We start from the raw sequence: 14,884 nt of genomic DNA on the forward strand, positions 1-14,884 counted from the left end.
CTTTTAAGAGTGCTGAGCATGTAATTCAGTGTTTACTCTTGCCTTTCACGTCTTGACTGCTTTTGAAATCTTTGTGCTTTGTGAGGTGCCTCGAGGACCACAGCTGGTGTTGTAACAGAAACGAGTTCAACCTCGCCTAGTCTCCCATTGCAAAGAAAGTCCATTTTTCCCCCTCACAGATTCCCCCGCACACTGACACTTTTACACGTCCATATTCACACTTACGTGACTGTAACACGACAAAGAGCCAGAGGGATTGGAGGATAAGCGCAGCAGCTCTCTCGTTGATGTATCGTACTGTTTACTGACGGCACTGCTCTGATCTCATCTCACCTGACGTGAAAGAGACACAATAGGAGCCAGTTGTTTCAATAAAGTTATTTTTTACGAGACACGATCAGAGAAGAAGACTGTGCCAAACTCCCTCGATGTATGTATGTTATGCAAATGAGTCATGAATGATACATTATTCATAAGAATCACAAATGTTTTTGATAAGTAAACGGACCAGAAGTGAAGTAGGAATTATCATTAACATTAGCAAATGGGTTTGATTCAATGCGTGATTTGTGCTTCGGAAATCATAGATATCTATGACTGTTCATAGCCCCACCCCTGGATTACTAAATATATGGTGTGGACTGGAGCTCTATCAAAACATGCATGCGCTTTGCCCTTAAACACAGTTGATGTGATTCAGATTTCCTGCATGGTGTTCGAGATTATGTATTTATATGTACAGTATAATTTGTTTCTATGGGGGTCATAAAGGGGGCATGTGATCCACATCCTAAATGTACTGTACTCTACCTAACTCTCCCACCGTGTGTCTGTAGGGTCGCTCAGGGAAACAGGCGCAATGGCCAATGCCTCCACAGACCTGGACAACGCGGAGGCCCAACGCCAGCTCAACAACAACAACACCCGTCTGGCCGGCAGCTCGGGACACTGGGAAACTGAGGTCACCAGCTCCAAGCTGTTTGAGTGTTCCCGCATCAAGGCCTTGGCAGGTGGGTGGATAGAGATACTGGACTAGAGGAACAACAGCACCTTCACCTGTCTCAGTCACAGCTCCATCACTCACAAAAGACACAAGCTTTATAGACCTCCCTGTATACCTGATGGAGGTTCAAAGTTTATAGAAGGACTTGATTCGTGATCTATCATACAGGGGCTACTGACAAGGGGGTATGGCTGATATATCAGAGCCAGTGCTTATAGTACTTGATGCCAGGACTCGGACCGGGCCAGCGGTGACTCGGACTTGGACTCAGACTCTGAGTGGACCAGTAGTGACTGGGGGAATAACTCAGATGAAGGGTTTAGTCACTACATCACTGATCAGAGCTCTATCCTGATGAACTACAAATGTAGGATCTTCATTTGATCACTCACTGCGTTGCTGAGCATTTTCCTGCAAAGATTGTAGTGTATGCCAGGTTTAAAAAGTTTGTAATTTCAACTTTAAAATGTCAGACCCCTACAAAAATGTCCATTCAATTCCACATAATAATTCACATTTCCTGTTGCTGCAGGATTCTTTTCCTGCTGTAGCAAACTGGCTCAAATTAAGATCCTACATCTGTGTTTATCTCATCTCTCCTGCAGAAGAGAGAGATGCTGTCCAGAAGAAGACCTTCACTAAGTGGGTGAACTCCCACCTGGCAAGAGTGTCCTGTCGAATCGCTGACCTCTATAACGACCTCCGGGACGGCTACATGCTCACCAGGCTGCTGGAGGTCCTGTCTGGGGAGATGCTGGTTGGTCAACCCATTCTCTAGTTCCCAACCACACTATTCTCTGCATTGTAGTTATTTTTGTACCAAATATTATTCATTCATGTCTAAATGTTTCATGAATGTTGTCAACACTGCAGCTATATGTCATGTGTAATCGTATGAGAATAGTAGTCCGCATAATGGGGTTTGACAATTGGATGGGTGTGCAGCATTTGCACGCTTTCTTTGCCATTGTGTTTTTAATGAGAATAACATTGTCTTAATATAAAGGCATTGAGATCAAAGTCTATATTTCCCCTGCAGATTGCATTGACCAATCAACCATTACCCTCTCACCATTCCACTCTTGTTCCCTCTATCTCCTTACCTTGCTGTCCTCTCACCCTTCTCTCACTACCTCATTCTCTCCCTCCCCCATCCCTCCCTCCCCTAGCCGAGGCCCACGCGGGGTCGCATGCGTATCCACTGCCTGGAGAACGTGGACAAGGCCCTGCAGTTCCTCAAGGAGCAGAGGGTCCACCTGGAGAACGTCGGCTCTCACGACATCGTCGACGGCAACCACCGTCTCACCCTTGGCCTCATCTGGACCGTCATTCTTCGCTTCCAGGTAGTGACCTAGCCCACCCATCCTGGTGCATGGTGTTGTTTGTCTCTGTGGCTTCTGTTGTGGTTGTATTTTGGATTGACATTTTTAAAAACATTTTGTCACGCAGCCAACTCCTGTTGGGACATTCCTGTCCCCTGTTGGGACGTTCCTGTCCCCTGATGGGATTGTGCTTAAGACCTGCTGCTAGCTTAACCTCTTCTGAGGTATTTTTGGCTTCCAGTTCCTGCAGGCCTCTGTGTGTCTCATGTTGGGGATGGTATGTTCTAGTGCTGTGTTGCTGTGTAGCTCTATTCCGTCTTTGTCCCCCGTGGGGTACTTTTGAACTCAGTCAGCATGTGGATGATGAAGCTTACGTGGGTGTGCATCGTTGTTTCTACAAACTCTGGTTTCCGACTGGTGCATGACATCAGAGCCAATCTGCTGCAGTTCTAATACATCTAATTTCGTCTCCAGACACTTCCGCCCAAATAGTCAGGAAGAGTCTGGTGGATCAACGCATCAAACTTAGCCCTCTTTAGCCAATACAGAATGACTGGGAGAAACTTCCGGCGCATAGGCATTAGCTTAGTCTCCCACAACACCTTCCCTCTAACCCTCCCCATGCCTCGCAGTCGTGTGATTTGCTCAAATTAAATGATGACAAGTACTTTACTCGGTAGGTCACTCCCATAGAATTCTATGGGCACTCCTACTAAGGCAGTGGTCTCCAAAATTGATTTGGCCCGTGACCCCATTTTGATATTTAAATGTTTTTTGTGACCCCACCATGTGGGGGCTCCAAGTGGCACAGAGGTCTACGGCACTGCATCTCAGTGCAAGAGGCGTCACTGCAGTCCCTGGATTGAATCCAGTCCCTGGATTGAATCCAGTCCCTGGATTGAATGTTTGCTTTTTATAGTATGGACTATGATAGTCTATTACAAATCAGTCTGACAGTACTTTTGACTGTATTTCTGAAGGAAGTATGGTTAGAAGTGACTGAAAACGCTCAGAAAGGCATTGGGAAGTTCAGAAGATCATCAGGCAATAATTGTGTATGATCTTCTGTGTAGAAAAGAACATCATCATTGCATTAGTGCCTGGTCTTGTCCACTCTGTTCTAATGAGTCCTGCACGGCTTGTGGGATTAAACAGTTGAAAAGATACAGCCACATTTGTACGAAGAAAACACAAACCGCTTTGTTTACTGCAACCGCATCTAGCAGCTATCGGAGGTTACTGACGTAACCCCGGTTCTATGAACCAAGCACTTTTTTTATACATTTTTTAAATCTGAGTTTCTCTCGTAAACCCATTTTAAAATCAGGTGCGACCCCTAATTTGGGAAACGCTGCACTCACGCCGACTTTGAATCGTTGATAGCCCAGGCTTATATGCGCTGTGCGCAATAGCCTGGGGATGAAGTTGTAATGCACCTTCAAACACAAGAACCAAGTCTTATCCTACTTTTTGTCAATCTTTCTCATCAGTCTTTGAGCTGAGACAGATTTAGCACTGTTGGATAAAGGTATCCAATTCTTGTGTCCCAGCGGTAAACAGAAGTAGGCCAACATTCTGTGTATATTATTGTCATGATTTTGACACAACAGGCATGCTGGTTTCAGCACTGTCTTAATTTAAGAGGAGTAAGGGCAGAAATCCGACTGATTTATACACTGGCCAAAAGACTGTATGGAGAAGCCTTGAAACATGCCGCATCATCACTGTGTGACGTTACTAGCAATGTCACTCTGGTCCTGATCGTAGTTGGATCTCAAACAAGGACATACTGTCTGACATCCGCCTCAGAGACATACGCATACAATGGGCACAAGGCCTTACAGGACGCGATACCACAGACAAGTGACAGGCATGTAAGTAGCACAAAATCGTTTGGCTTTTGTTGTCGCCTTCAGGACACTGGTGGTCTCAGCATAAACGCATGTCTTGCGTTGTTCAAATCAGCATCACTCTGTAAATATGATTCAGGGACGCAGGCTAGTGGTTTCCTATGGAGTCAGGAGGAGAGGCTAGCATGGCATAGCTTATCGCTCTGCCTTCTAACGGGGATTACAGGTTAGCTGGGGCACTTTTGGCCGGCATCCCATCCCACTGCACCGACTGTGGAGCCAGTGAGTCGATGGCCTCTTAAATTTTGCATGCAGTGAAAGAGGAGGAGCGTGTTATTGGAAACTGATTTGTGCTTTAGGGAGCAAGGGGTGGGGCTCCGGCCAGGGCAAGATGCAGTCAGCACCTATTCTCCTCCCCCACCTCCCCCCCTTCTCTCTCTGCCACTCCTCCTTCCTTCTCTGTCACCGATTCTGCAACCATTTGTGGTTGTCTCATCCCTCTCCCCTCACACTCCTCTTTTAGTTTACTACGTCTCTCCTCCCTTTCTGTTTCCCTCTCTCTTCCTTTCTCTCTCCCTCTCCTTCCACCCCTCCCCTACCCTTGGACTGTTCCAGGTGACTTTGCCCAGTCAGCAGGCAAGGCCTAGCCACTGCAGCAGGCAGCAGACACAGCGAGAGAAAGGGGGGAAAGAGAGGAAAGGAAAGGAGGAATAGAGGCCTCCAGGAGGTAAATGATCTCCAGGAGCCGATTTTTAAGACTAATAAACACTTGACACCTCCATTACATTTAGTAACTTCATGATCCTTTCTTGTTGCTTCACTCAGTGTCGTTGTGTTCATGCTACCTAATTGTGACCTGCGTGATGTATTCCTCTCTGTCACGGCCAGACGGTTTGTTTCTCTCAAGCAACTTGTTTACTGTTGGATGACATGCACTGCTATCAAGGCTATTTCAAATCTGCCTGATCTGAGGTATGAGCAGATAAGGTACATTTTAGAGATGGAATGTCCTCATTGGCTCTTGTGAAAAGTCTGTTTGGTTTTAGGCAGCAGTTCATTTGAACTATAGTTGTTCAGTTGTTCTCCTTGTAATTAGTAGTGCTATCCTACCATAATTGAATCACATATAACATATTCCCTGTAGGTGGAGACTAAACCGTGTATACATGCAGTAGAGTCCTATAAGCCTCCAGTTGCATTCCAGTGTGAGTGAGCGTGTCTGCTTGTGGATGAGGTGCGATTTGTTGACATGGGTGGTCTAGCAGATACTAGGGTGTCAACCATCCCATTAATATGTATCATGTCACCGTGACATGATTGGGCCAATGACTGTCATAGATGCGGGCGCACAGTGATGTTGTCATGATTCTGTGGCCTTCCTCCCAACATGACAGGCACACGTCTGTGTGCGAGTTTGTGACGAGACATGCAATGCAGTTGTGTGACTATTGGGGTATATTCATTACGTCTTGCAACAGAGACAGTCTACTATTTAAGAACCAAACAGAGCAAATGTAACGAAATCGGGAGGGAGGAACCTCCTTGAATATGTCCATTAGAAACTCTTGTTTTCGCGGCAAAACGTTTTCCGTTTAAAGTCAACGGTTTCTGTTGCAAAGCGTTTTGAAACAGCCCAAACTGTTAACAACAGAATCGGTGTAATGAATACACTCCTGGTGTGGCTGTTGAATGGAACCGGTTTTGTGTTCAGTGTGTTTGAAACTGATCAGCAACATGGGCGTGTTTCCTAACTGTTTTCTTCTCACCTTCATAGTAATCTGGTGATCTTACTGAACTGAGGACAGTTTTGAGACTGGTCTCCTTGACCAAGGTTGTTTGTCGTCTGGTCTCGCTCCCTGTGCACACAGATCCAGGTGATTAAGATTGAGTGTGACGACAACAGGGAGACGCGGTCGGCAAAGGATGCCCTTCTCCTCTGGTGCCAGATGAAAACTGCTGGGTGAATGTCTTCATTTAACCAAAAGCCAAAATTGAACGTCAAACTTTGTGAACATTTTCCACTTTCCATACATGTTGACAGTTGTTTTACTACTGTTGATACATGCAATGTCTTTAGTTGGATAGCATATATCTATTGGACCAATAGTTGTGAGTGTGTTCTGTGTCAACTGTCCCACAGGTACTCTGAGGTCCACATCCAGAACTTCACCACCTGCTGGAGAGATGGTCTCGCCTTCAACGCTCTCATTCACCGACACAGGTCAGCATTGGCTAAGCAATCAAGTCTTTATGTTTTAAAACATGTATTTATGTGACCATATAGAAAGTGAACTAAATGACCTACGTTGCATTACTACAGGCCTGATTTGATTGAATTCCATAAGCTGATCCGGTCAAATGCCACACACAACCTCCAGCAAGCCTTCAACATAGCTGAGCAGAACCTGGGGCTCACCAAACTCCTGGACCCTGAAGGTAAGACCGCACAGAGAATTGAAATAGCGACTAGACAACCTCGTCAACAGTTCATGGACATTTGGTAACATATATCTCAGACTTGCAAACCTTCACAGACTTTCAGCGACAGTGACCATAGTTTATATTTTACACTACTGAAATTATTTCATGTCAAGGTGTGATTATGTTATATTGTAAATGTGTGCTGTAAGTGTTTGTGCATTGTTGTCCTTCCTGTTTGACTCTGCAGACGTGAATACAGAGAACCCAGATGAGAAGTCGATAATAACCTATGTTGTGTCCTACTACCATTACTTCTCCAAGATGAAAGCCCTTCGAGTAGAGGGCAAGAGAGTGGGAAAGGTAGGAGGATGCCGACACACTTTCTCAAACTCTAGTACACTAATGTACTTGTCCTCTTGCTCAGTTGTGCACCGGGGCCTCCCACTCCTCTTTCTATTCTGGTTAGGGCCAGTTTGCGCTGTTCTGTGAAGGAAGTAGTACACAGCGTTGTACGAGATCTTCGGTTTCTTGGCAATTTTTCGCATGGAATAGTCTTCATTTCTCAGAACAAGAATAGACTGACGAGTTTCAGAAGAAAGTTATTTGTTTCTAGCCATTTTGAGCCTGTAATCGGACCCACAAATGCTGATGCTCCAGATATTCAACTAGTCTAAAGAAGGCCAGTTTTATTGCTTCTTTAATCAACACAACAGCCTTTTAAAATGATAAACTTGGATCAGCTAATACAACGTACAACTGGAACACAGGAGTGATGGTTGCTGATTATGGACCTCTGTACGCCTATGTAGATATTCCATCAAAAATCAGCTGTTTCTAGCTACAATAGCCATCTACAATATTAACAATGTCTACACTGCATTTCTGATCAATTAGATGTTATTTTAATGGACAAAAAAAAAATTCTTTAAAAAATAAGGACATTTCTAAGTGACCCCAAACTTTTGAACAGTAGTGTATTTATTATTATTTATTTTTTTGTACCTTTATTTTACTAGGCAAGTCAGTTAAGAACAAATTCTTATTTTCAATGACGGCCTAGGAACAGTGGGTTAACTGCCTGTTCAAGGGCAGAACGACAGATTTTGTACCTTGTCAGCTCGGGGATTTGAACTTGCAACCTTTCGGTTACTAGTCCAATGCTCTAACCACTAGGCTACACTGCTGCCCTACACTGAGTATAATTCAAATCAAATTTTATTTGTCACTTACACATGGCTAGCAGATGTTAATGCGAGTGTAGCGAAATGCTTGTGCTTCTAGTTCCGACCATGCAGTAATATCTAACAAGTAATCTAACCTAACAATTTCAAAACAACTACCTTATACGCACAAGTGTAAAAGAATGAATAAGAATATGTACATAAAAATATATGAAGGAGCGATGGCCGAACGGCATAGGCAAGATGCAGTAGATGGTATAGAGTACGGTATATACATATGAGATGAGTAATGTAGGGTATATAAACATTATATAAAGTGGCATTGTTTAAAGTGGCTAGTGAAACATTTATTACATCCAATTTTTCATTATTAAAGTGGCTAGATTTGAGTCAGTATGTTGCAGCAGCCACTCAATGTTAGTGATGGCTGTTTAATAGTCTGATGGCCTTGAGATAGGAGCTGTTTTTCAGTCTCTCAGTCCCCGCTTTGATGCACCTGTACTGACCTCGCCTTCTGGATGATAGCAGGGTGAACAGGCAGTGGCTTGGGTGGTTGTTGTCCTTGATGATCCTTTTGGCCTTCCTGTGACATCGGGTGGTGTAGGTGTCCAGGAGGGCAGGTAGTTTGCCCCCGGTGATGCGTTGTGCAGACCTCACTACCCTCTGGAGAGCCTTACGGTTGAGGGCGGAGCAGTTGCCGTACCAGGCGTTGATACAGCTCGACAGGATGCTCTCAATTGTGCATCTGGAAAAGTTTATTTTTGTTTTTGTTGACAAGCCAAATTTCTTCAGCCTCCTGAGGTTGAAGAGGCGCTGCTGCGCCTTCTTCACCACGCTGTCTGTGTGGGAGGACCATTTCAGTCTGTCCTTTCCACCTTCTCCACTACTGTTTCCTGAAGTCCACGATCATCTCATTTGTTTGGTTGACATTGAGTGTGAGGTTATTTTCCTGACACCACACTCCGAGGGCCCTCACCTCCTCCCTGTAGGCCGTCTCGTCATTGTTGGTAATCAAGCCTACCACTGTAGAGTTGTCTGCAAACTTGATGATTGAGTTGGAGGCGTGCATGGCCACGCAGTCATGGGTGAACAGGGAGTACAGGAGAGGGCTGACAACGCACCCTTGTGGGGCCCCAGTGTTGAAGATCAGCGGGGTGGAGATGTTGTTACCTACCCTCACACCTGGGGGCGGCCCGTCAGGAAGTCCAGGACCCAGTTGCACAGGGTGGGGTCGAGACCCAGGTTCTCGAGCTTAATGACGAGTTTGGAGGGTACTATGTTGTTAAATGCTGAGCTGTAGTCGATGAACAGCATTCTTACATAGGTATTCCTCTTGTCCAGATGGGTTAGGGCAGTGTGCAGTGTGATTGCGTCGTCTGGGGACCTATTGGGGCGGTAAGCAAATTGGAGTGGGTCTAGGGTGTCAGGTAGGGTGGAGGTGATATGGTCCTTGACTAGTCTCTCAAAGCCCTTCATGATGACAGAAGTGAGTGCTATGGGGCGATAGTCATTTAGCTCAGTTACCTTCGCTTTCTTGGGAACAGGAACAATGGTGGCCCTCTTAAAGCATGTGGGAACAGCAGACTGGGATAAGGAATGATTGAATATGTCCGTAAACACACCAGCCAGCTGGTCTGCGCATGCTCTGAGGATGCGGCTATGGATGCCGTCTGGGCAATGTTTTACTCACGTTGGCTGCAGTGAAGGAGAGCCCGCAGGTTTTGTTAGCGGTCCGTGTCAGTGGTACTGTATTGTCCTCAAAGCGAGCAAAGAAGTTGTTTAGTTTGTCTGGGAGCAAGACATCATGGTCTGTGATGGTGCTGGTTTTCCTTTTGTAGCCCGTGATTGACTGTAGACCCTGCCACATACCTCTAGTGTCTGAGCCGTTATCAAATGCTAATAAACAAATGTTATGAATTAAGTCACTCCTATGTAATATCCATCGATGCTAAATGTTTACGTTTTATACAGGTGTTGGACAATGCCATTGAGGGTCAGAAGATGATCGATCGATATGAGGCCCTGGCCTCGGAGCTCCTGGAGTGGATCGAGAAGACCATAGGCATCATCAGCAACCAGAAGTTTGCCAACTCCTTAACGGGTGTCCAGCAACAGCTTCAAGCCTTCACCACCTACTGCACCATCGAGAAGCCCATCAAGTAAGTCAACACTGTGCAATGACACATAAAAGTATGAATTATATTGCATCAATTCTTTTTCAATCTATAGTGGTCCTATTCATACACCAGAGGGTTTTAAACTTAAAACGTTTGTTTTATACACATTTTTGGTTGCTTTGGTTTTAGGACAGGATTTAGGTTGAGTCAATAGTTGCATCCTTTTATAGTTCTTATAGCTTATGTTATATAGTATGTTATTTTCTCAGAGAATGCCTCCAGACAGATGCTTTTGATTTGTCTGATTCCCATTTGATGTGTGGTATGTACCATAACTGTTGGAGTATTCAACTTAAACCTACACATTGATGGGTGTGGGCACAGTAGTACTAGCATGAGACCCAGCATGAGGCCCCAAGCTGGCATGTCTGGCGTAACTAAGCACCCAGTTAGCCGTGCCATGTGACTCATGACCTATTTGACCAAAAGGGACTGGATCTAAGTGATGTGACACCCAAATGTGTCTCCAGAACCCTTTCACTCTATGGCTAGAGGATAGACATCTCCTCTGGTGACTAGTATCTCTGAGGTTTAACCGGCTTCTCACCCAGCCTAGTTGCCCTGGCAGCCCTCGATGGCCAAGAGGTGGTCATCATATGACTCCACTTATTATTTAGAATTAGGTTACAATTATACAGTGTGTGGAGCTAGGCCACGTGTAATGATGAATGCCTTTGCGGTGAAGGTCAAGCCTGCAGGCAATGTCACAGAGAATATATTGATGAGTCGGGTAACTTACAGGGCTGGCACAATGACTGTATGATTGTGTAACCGACAACTATGGATGAAGATAACCGCCATAACCGTATTTTTGTGGGGAACGAACAGCTGACCGAAGACGGGGGCGCCCGGGCATTCGTGCAGTTGTCTCTAACGTGGACTCTTTACAACGTGATGTAACTTTGTTGCTCCTTGCTGAAACAAGCATGGGTGTTGTATTGCAAACAAGTCTTTGGTTGCCTAGGCAATGGCACCTCCCTGCAGCAGCACATGCAGTAGGAGGAAAACATTTTTGCTATTCAAACGATTATAATGGTGACCGCCGTCATTTGGCTGACCAATAACCATCATCCAAAATCCCATGACCGTCACAACCCTAGTAATATAATAATAAGAACAAATGCATGTATTTGATCCATTTTTGAGCAGAGGGTTATTTTACGGTACAGGATCAAGGATATGACACCTGTGATTTTACATTTCAAACGGATCCCACCTTGTGCAAAGTACTGCATATCAGGATATTTGTGAAACACACTTTCTGTCTTGTGCTAGGTTCCAGGAGAAGGGGAACCTGGAAGTGCTCCTCTTTACTATCCAAAGCAAGCTCAGAGCTAACAACCAGAAACCATACGTGCCTCATGAAGGGAAACTCATCTCTGATATCAACAAGGTAATGAATACTGGTATACGTGGGATAAGGAGTGTCTCAAATGCCTGAACAGATAATGCAATAGCTGGACATGTCTTGGCAAATATAAAATCCTTCTTTATCAGTATCAGGTTTTTTTAAATGTAGCAAATCAGTGCAAATTACTCCTCTTTATGTTTGTCACCATGCTGCATTATGGGTACATTTTCCTCTGTTTTTCATTTGACTAGGCGTGGGAGAGGCTGGAGAAGGCGGAGCATGAGAGAGGTGTGGCCCTACGTCAGGAGCTGATTCGCCAGGAGAAGCTGGAGCTGCTGGCTCAGCGGTTTGACCACAAGACCACCATGAGACAGGCGTGGCTCAACGAGAACCAGCGCCTCGTGTCTCAGGTAGGGACCACAGGGCCACAGTGACTAGTGTCTCTAACATATCAGACAGGGGCCATATCCTAACAGTCTTATAGCAATAGTCTTATAATGTAGCTGTAGATTGAGAATGAAATGTCTTTAGAATGTATTTTAAGAACAATGGCAAAGTATTGTATAACATGAATGACTTTTAAATGGGTAATGGTATATTAAGATTTATTTTCATATGACTGCATTGCCCCGACTGAGTAAACCCTTCCACAATCACCTGCCTGTAGTTAAGTGATCCTCTGCCTGACTGAATGTCCCGTCCCACCAGGATAACTTTGGCTACGACCTGCCAGCTGTGGAGGCCGCCATGAAGAAGCACGAGGCCATTGAGGCAGACATCTCGTCGTACGAGGAGCGCATCGGGGTGGTGGTGGAGCTGGCTGGGGAGATGGAGACGGAGGGCTACTATGACATCCGGCGCATCTCGGCCCGCAAGGAGAACATCCTGGGCCAGTGGAGCCTGCTGAAGGAGCTGGTGGTGGGGAGGAAGGCCCGGTTGGAGAAGAACCTGGCTCTGCAGAAGACCTTCCAGGACATGGTCTATATGATCGACTGGATGGAGGACATGCAGGTGAGACAAGTATTTTGTCATGCATTTTACGTTACATGAACACTATACTGTCTCCAAGTTGTGTCGACTCAACAGCATAGACTGTGGGTTGACATTTGTGTGCAAATGAAATGATAATGTGGAGATGCAGTACATGAAACAACTGTGAGAAATCTTTGAGACGTTGACTTTTTAAGTTTTAGTACAGGCAGCATGGTCAGGGGAAGCACTGCTGAGTGTCAGAAAGGTGACCATGGTCCCTCTCACCACAGGTCCAGCTCCTGTCCAAAGACTTCGGCAAGCATCTGCTGGAGGTGGACGACCTGCTGCAGAAACACAGCCTCCAGGAAGCTGACATCACAGCGCAGGCAGAGAGGGTGCAGACCCTTAACTCAGCCGCTCTCAAATTCACCACCATTGAAGGTACGACGTCAGATGGCTATGTTCACAGATCAGCTTTAGTGAGAAGTGGAATGTGCTTTGATAACGAGGTGATTTTGAGGGATGAAATATTTGGATTTGATAGGATTAGAAATACTGACTGTGCTGTTATGTCTCCCTTTGTCCTGGAAAAATGCACAGTTAAGAAAAACAAATGTTTTGTGTTAAGAGTGTGTAGGAGTATAGTTTACTGTACATTGAGTGGTGAAGTTGGTCGTGGCACTTCCAGAGAGATCCACAAGAGGGCAATCATGACTTTACAGAACATATTTTCTGAAGAACATTTACAATACAAAAGTGAAGGTTATTTCAATTTTGTGGATATTACAATTATTTTGGAAAACCTTATGCTCGTTTTATATCTGTAATAGGGTTTTTGTTTACATGCAAATTTCATTGAGTGTTTAGATACAGTCCCCTATATACATCTTTAATACAGACATATATATTGAGTGCTGTCCCCTGTCCCCTATTCTCTCTCCTTCCCAGGCTACCAGCCCTGTGACCCCCAGGTGATCTGCAACCGGGTCAACCATGTCAGCACCTGCCTGGAGGAGCTCAAGCAGCTGGCGGCCAAGCGGCGCTCGGAGCTGGAGGAGTCTCAGCACCTCTGGGCCTTCTTCCAGGAGGTGGAGGAGTCTGAGGCCTGGATCCGCGAGAAGAGCTCCATCCTGGTCACCCAGACCTGCGGCAAGGACCTGAGCAGCGTGCTGCGGCTGCTCCAGAAACACAAGACCCTGGCTGGGGAGCTGCTGGCCCACCGCTCCCTCCTCCAACAGACCATGAAGAAGGGTAAGCAGATCCTGATGGAGAAGAGTTTCGGCACGGGGGGCATCCAGGAGCGCATCATGGAGGTGAAAGGGGAGTGGAAGAGGCTGGAGGACCAGGCGGCGCAGAGACTGGGCCACCTGCAGGAGGCACTCAATTTCTTCCAGTTCAGCACAGAGACGGACGACCTGCTGGCCTGGCTGCAGGACGCCTACCGCCTGGTTTCCAGCGAGGACTTTGGCCACGATGAGTACTCCACCCAGTCACTGCTCAAGAAGCACCGGGGTGTGTGCGAGGCCGTGGACAAGCACCGGATGCACGTGGTAACTCTGCGCAAACACATGGTGGCGCTGCCACTGCATTACCGGGAGCTGGACGAGGTGCAGTCGAGGATGGGCGAGGCGGAGCAGCTGTACGCCGAGGTGGCCGAGGTGGCCGTCCTGAGGCAGCAGTGGCTGCACGACGCGCTGGCCGTCTACCTCATGTTCAGCGAGGTCAACGCCTGCGAGGTGTGGATCGACGAGAAGGAGCAGTGGCTCAACAAGATGGAGGTTCCAGAGAGGCTGGAGGACGTAGAGGTCATAGCCCACAGGTACAGCTCCCGTCTGGGGTGGAGATCATAGGCAGAATGTTAGATTTAAGTCATGCTTTTAGTTCTAAAGTTAGTCATGCGTTTTTCGGGAATCCATTGCTTGAACCCTCCCCTCATAAGGGCGACATAACACTGTCATAGCAATGTCATAATCAGTCATATCTAACTGATGGCTCTATTGCGTTTAAAACACACATTCTCCCTCCTCTCATGTCACACTCTCTGTAGGTTTGAGAGCCTGGACCAGGAGATGAACAGCCTGATGGGAAGGATCCTGGACGTGAACCAGATAGTGCAGCAGCTCCTGGACAGTGATCACCCCAGCTCGACAGAGGTCAGAGGCTGTCAGGACCACCTCAACAGCAGGTAACCCACCCCACTGTTCTCTGACTGATCAACTCCGGGGTGCATTTCACGAGGAACCAAACAGAAGCAAAAGGTCAAAACGGGGAAGGACTAACTTGACCTTTACCAACAATAATGTTTTGTTACAGTTTGCTATGGTCTGCAGCAATCAATGCACCCCAGGTCTATTCCACAACAAGACAATATGGGATGAAAATGTGACTTATCTGCATTGCGAAATAACATGGGAATTATGTTTAGTTGGATAGAGATTCATCAACACAGGTCATTTATTACAAAACTAAACACGACATAGGCTGCGTTTATACTGGCAGCCCAATTCTGAAAATAGCTGAACTGATTGGTCAAAAGACCAATTAATAAAAATAAATTAAAAGATCAGAATTGGGAAGTCTGTGTAAACACATCCATAGAAACACATC

At 46.1% G+C, this 14,884-nt stretch overlaps 1 protein-coding gene across 5 annotated transcripts in view; it reads left to right on the forward strand.

Moving 5' to 3' along the window:
- The window catches only part of LOC109909359 (spectrin beta chain, non-erythrocytic 4), a 67,391-nt gene that overhangs the window by 8,884 nt on the left and 43,623 nt on the right, over nucleotides 1-14,884 (forward strand). For all 5 annotated transcript variants that reach the window (XR_004203985.1, XM_031796058.1, XM_031796060.1 and 2 more), the window contains exons 2-15: nucleotides 837-1,010; nucleotides 1,609-1,760; nucleotides 2,173-2,346; nucleotides 6,044-6,135; nucleotides 6,316-6,396; nucleotides 6,496-6,611; nucleotides 6,844-6,956; nucleotides 9,749-9,936; nucleotides 11,230-11,347; nucleotides 11,557-11,715; nucleotides 12,014-12,316; nucleotides 12,568-12,718; nucleotides 13,226-14,096; nucleotides 14,325-14,462. Coding sequence is in view for 4 of the 5 variants with exons in the window: in XM_031796058.1 (XP_031651918.1) it covers nucleotides 860-1,010; nucleotides 1,609-1,760; nucleotides 2,173-2,346; nucleotides 6,044-6,135; nucleotides 6,316-6,396; nucleotides 6,496-6,611; nucleotides 6,844-6,956; nucleotides 9,749-9,936; nucleotides 11,230-11,347; nucleotides 11,557-11,715; nucleotides 12,014-12,316; nucleotides 12,568-12,718; nucleotides 13,226-14,096; nucleotides 14,325-14,462 (2,807 nt within the window). In the remaining variant the exon portion in view is untranslated. The remainder of the gene's footprint in view (nucleotides 1-836; nucleotides 1,011-1,608; nucleotides 1,761-2,172; nucleotides 2,347-6,043; nucleotides 6,136-6,315; nucleotides 6,397-6,495; nucleotides 6,612-6,843; nucleotides 6,957-9,748; nucleotides 9,937-11,229; nucleotides 11,348-11,556; nucleotides 11,716-12,013; nucleotides 12,317-12,567; nucleotides 12,719-13,225; nucleotides 14,097-14,324; nucleotides 14,463-14,884) is intronic.

Source organism: Oncorhynchus kisutch, linkage group LG18 (genome assembly GCF_002021735.2).
Source record: "Oncorhynchus kisutch isolate 150728-3 linkage group LG18, Okis_V2, whole genome shotgun sequence".
Lineage (NCBI taxonomy): Eukaryota > Metazoa > Chordata > Actinopteri > Salmoniformes > Salmonidae > Oncorhynchus > Oncorhynchus kisutch.